This window comes from Orycteropus afer, unplaced genomic scaffold (genome assembly GCF_000298275.1).
Source record: "Orycteropus afer afer isolate SDZICR_OR568_19922 unplaced genomic scaffold, OryAfe1.0 scaffold00101, whole genome shotgun sequence".
Lineage (NCBI taxonomy): Eukaryota > Metazoa > Chordata > Mammalia > Tubulidentata > Orycteropodidae > Orycteropus > Orycteropus afer.
Window position 1 is genome coordinate 4,737,050 of NW_006921688.1, and position 4,104 is coordinate 4,741,153.

At 35.0% G+C, this 4,104-nt stretch overlaps 1 protein-coding gene across 1 annotated transcript in view; it reads right to left on the minus strand.

Annotated features, from left to right (window-relative positions):
* The window catches only part of LATS1 (large tumor suppressor kinase 1), a 33,383-nt gene extending 29,866 nt beyond the window's left edge, over positions 1-3,517 (minus strand). Inside the window, exon 1 of the mRNA XM_007943204.2 lies at positions 3,167-3,517. Within this exon, the coding sequence (XP_007941395.1) occupies positions 3,167-3,517 (351 nt within the window). The remainder of the gene's footprint in view (positions 1-3,166) is intronic.
* Positions 3,518-4,104: the final 587 nt, after the last annotated feature.

A 4,104-nucleotide genomic window follows, 5' to 3' on the forward strand; every position in this document is an offset into this window, starting at 1 on the left:
GTGAATTTACTCTGTAAATCTTCACCCAAATCAAAATAAAATTAAAAAAAAAAAAAAAAGAGTATTTCAAACAACAGCTGGAGAAGACAAACTCACATATTATAATGAAATGTATGAAGACCCAGATTTAGATAACCAAAAGAAAAAAAACATGCTCGATATTTCTCAAGCTGAAAGAACTGAAGAAAAATTTCAAGCCTCAAATTGCAATACTGAAGGATGCTATGGACAAAATGTTGAGCGACAGAGGAAACATAAAAAGAAGATGGAAGGAAAACAAAGAGTTACTGTACCAAACATTTCAGGAGGTAGCATATGATCAAGAACAAATGGTAATGAAGGAAGAAGTCTAAGTTGCACTAAAAACAGTGGTGAAAAACAAGGCCTAAGAAGTGACGGAAGACTACTTGAGATGTTTCAACAAATGGATGTAGTGCTGGAAGTACTCACTCATCTATGCCAAGAAATTTAGAAGATAGCTACTAGCTATCTGAGATTCTTGTATATGCCCATTTCAAAGAAAGATGATCCAACAAAATGTAAAAGTTAATGAACAATATTATTAACATCGTATCTAAGTAAAATTTTGCTAAAAAAGAGAATTCAACAATAGTTGCAGCAGTACATAAACAGGGAACTTCCAGAAATTCAAATAGGATTCAGAAGAGAACATAGAACAAGGGATATCACTGCTAATGTCAAATGGATCTTGGCTCAAAGCAGAAAGATGTTTAAGTGTGTTTTATTGACTACACAAAGGCATTCAACTGTGTGGATCATAATAAAATTACGGATAACATTGCGAACAATGGCAATTCTAGAACCAGAACACTTAATTGTGCTCATGTGGAACCTGTATATAGACCAAGAGGCAGTCCTTTGAACAGGGAATCAGAAAAGGTATGCGACAGAAAGGTATGGTCCTTTCACCATATTTATTCAATCTGTATGCTGAGGAAATAATGTGAGAAGCTAGACTATATGAAGAAGAATGTGGCATTAGGAATGGAGGAAAACTCATTAACCACTTGCTATATGCAGATGACAGAACCGTGGTTGCTGAAAGTGAAGAGGACATGAAGCACCTAGTGATGAAAATCAAAAACTACTGCCTTCAGTATGGATTGCACCTCAACATAAAGGAAACAAAATTCCTAACAACTGGACCAATAAGCTGCATCATGATAAATGGTGAAAAGATCAAAGTTGTCAAGGATTTTACTAGGATCCATACCAACACCCATCAAAGTAGCAGTCAAGAAATCAAATGACGTATTGGGCAGATCTGCTGCAAAAGACCTCTTTAAAGTATTAAAAAGCAAAGACATCACTTTGAGGAGAATGGTATGCCTGACCCAAGCCATGGTAGTTTCAATTACACCTTGTGCATGTTAGAGCTGGATGATGAGTAAAGAAGATGAAGAACTAATGTATTTGAATTATGATGCTGGCAAAGAATACTGACTATATCACAGACTGTCAGAAGAAAGGACAAATCTGTCTTGGAAGAAGTACAGCCAGAATGCTCCTTACAAGGGATGATGGTGAGAGACTTTGTGTCATATATTTTGGACTTATTATCAGGAGGGACCAGTCCTTGGAGAAAAATATAATGTCTGGTACAAAGTAGAGGGTCAGGGAAAAAGAGGCCGATCCTTAATGAGGTAGACTGACACAGTGGCTCCAACGATGGGCTCAATCAAACATAGCGATGATTGTGAGGATGGTGCAGGACCAGGCAGTGTTTTGTTCTGTTGTATACAGGGTTATTATGAGTTGGAACTAACTCAACAGCACCTAAGAACAGAATATAAAAATGACAGGAAAAAAACTGATCTCATAAATACAATGTGCCAGAAAGAATAACCATATTTCTTTGTAATCTGATAGCAAATCTCTGTTCAAACCCTTTAATATAATGCATAATTGCATTTCATTTTTAAAATTAAATACAGAAATATCTAGAAATGTCATCACCAAAATAGTAACAATGGTGAAGGGATTTTAAAAGTGTTATTAAAAGATGAAAGGTAACTTTCAGTTTCTTTATACTTTTTAATTTTCGACAGGGAATAGATACTGTTTTATAATCAGGGAAAGAGTTATTATAATTTTGACCAATGATTCACATTTAGTTACATTTTCAATTTTCCATAGTCAATTTTAATATAAAACTATTTCTGCCACCTAAAATATTCATAATCACAAGGTGTGTTATCATGGAAAACAAATTTTATTAACAACAAAAACAGAATGATAAAATTATATCCTATAAAAAATTATAAAATGCATTCTAAAGGATAATATTAAAGACTTGGCATAGTTAACATAAACCAAACTTTCCTCAAACTATAACTTTGAAATAATTGAGGATTGATCAACATCCAAATCTTTAGTTTTTGTGAATCTATGATTTGGGACCAAGAGTGATATGAATGTAAATGCTTTCTTCTTTGCTTAATCAAATCCAAAATTACCCTCCTTTCTCTGTATTATAAACTTAAACTTCACATCTTTAGAGCTATCATTTCTGCAATAGTCAGTGAACTCACCACAGTTGATATTTCACAAAATCAGATGTCCTTTCACTTATCCTTGCCTCACAGCATTTTTCAACTAAACTGGACTCTAACTTCATGACCTGAACTTTTCAATCCCAGAAACTCCAGAATTTAGCAATAGGTATGATGTTATTGTTGTGTGCTGTTAGGCAATACCAACTCATGACAACTCTATAGGACACAACCCCATGGGATTTCCTGGGTTGCAATCTTTACAGAAGTAGACTGAAAGGTCTCTTCTCCTGCAGAGCTGCTGGTGGGTTTGAAGCACTAACCTTCTGATTCACAGAAGAGTGCTTTAAGCAATACACCATCAGGTGTTTTAATCAATGCATCTTTGAGGTACCATAGAGAAAACTAAAATGATAGTAATTATTTGTTATAATAATTAATGGAACTGTAAACACAATATTCTTGGCTGACAGAATACACAAATTTGTATACACTAAAATCCATTAACTATTGATGACATTAAAACAATTTTTTCTATCATGACCTGACTATATTTCCTAAAGGAAACAAACACTTGGGCCTGAAATTACCTGTAAGTGTTTATACAGTATAGAGTAAGAAGAATCCTTTCTTTTGTCTTTAAAAGCTCTTACCTCATCAAATCCAGCAGCTTGCAAATCATGGAACATTTGTGGATTAACTTCTGACGTACTCCGGGAGGAAGAACTTGTTTCATTAGCAAATGGTAGCAGAGAGTTTCGAATTTCCTGCAAGGCTTTATGATGTGTCCCAAATTTAGGTGGATTTCTGACTTGTCGAGGATCTTCCGCTGACATTTTACTCATGTTATGCTCAGCCTTAGCAGCATCAGATGGCTTGGATAAATTCCGAAGGGATTCCCGAATTTCTTGCAACATTTGCCGACTGTTGCCAATATAACTACTGGTAGGAAAGGTCTTAGGCCTCATGTGCCTATATCCTTCTGGCTTTTCACTCCTCTTCATGAAAACATCTATATAGATAACTCACACAAAGGGATTCTTTAAGAGATACTTGGTAGATTCAAATCTTTCTCTTGCCCAAAAGTGAAAATGATCCTCAGGAAAGGTGCCAGGAATGTTAAAATCCTTCACAATCTAATTAACCCTAGAAAATAAAAAACATGAATGAAAGCTATAAACTGATTAAATGATAAAGAAGTACCATGTATCAGGGAAAAAACAAAAAGGCTGACTTAGGAATTAAGAGACCTGAGTTATAGTTCTGGTTCCACTAAGGGTTTTTGCATGATCAGGGCAAGTTCTTAACCTCTCTGTGCTTATTGCCTAATCTACAAAATTGATTTACCTTATTTCCATCAAATAGTAGTTATGATGATAAAAAAGCATGCTTAGGAGTAATTAAGTAAGCATATAAAGTATATACAAACTGCAGACTGGGACTCTGGAGACAGTAAGCTCATTAACAATGGGTGAGAAGACCGTTGATGTCAAGTTGTCTGATTCCTCATTTAATGCATGAATCTCTTGGACAACACATTGGAAGAACAGCCATCCAAAGTCTACTTAGATGTCCCAGTTGACAGGTGTAA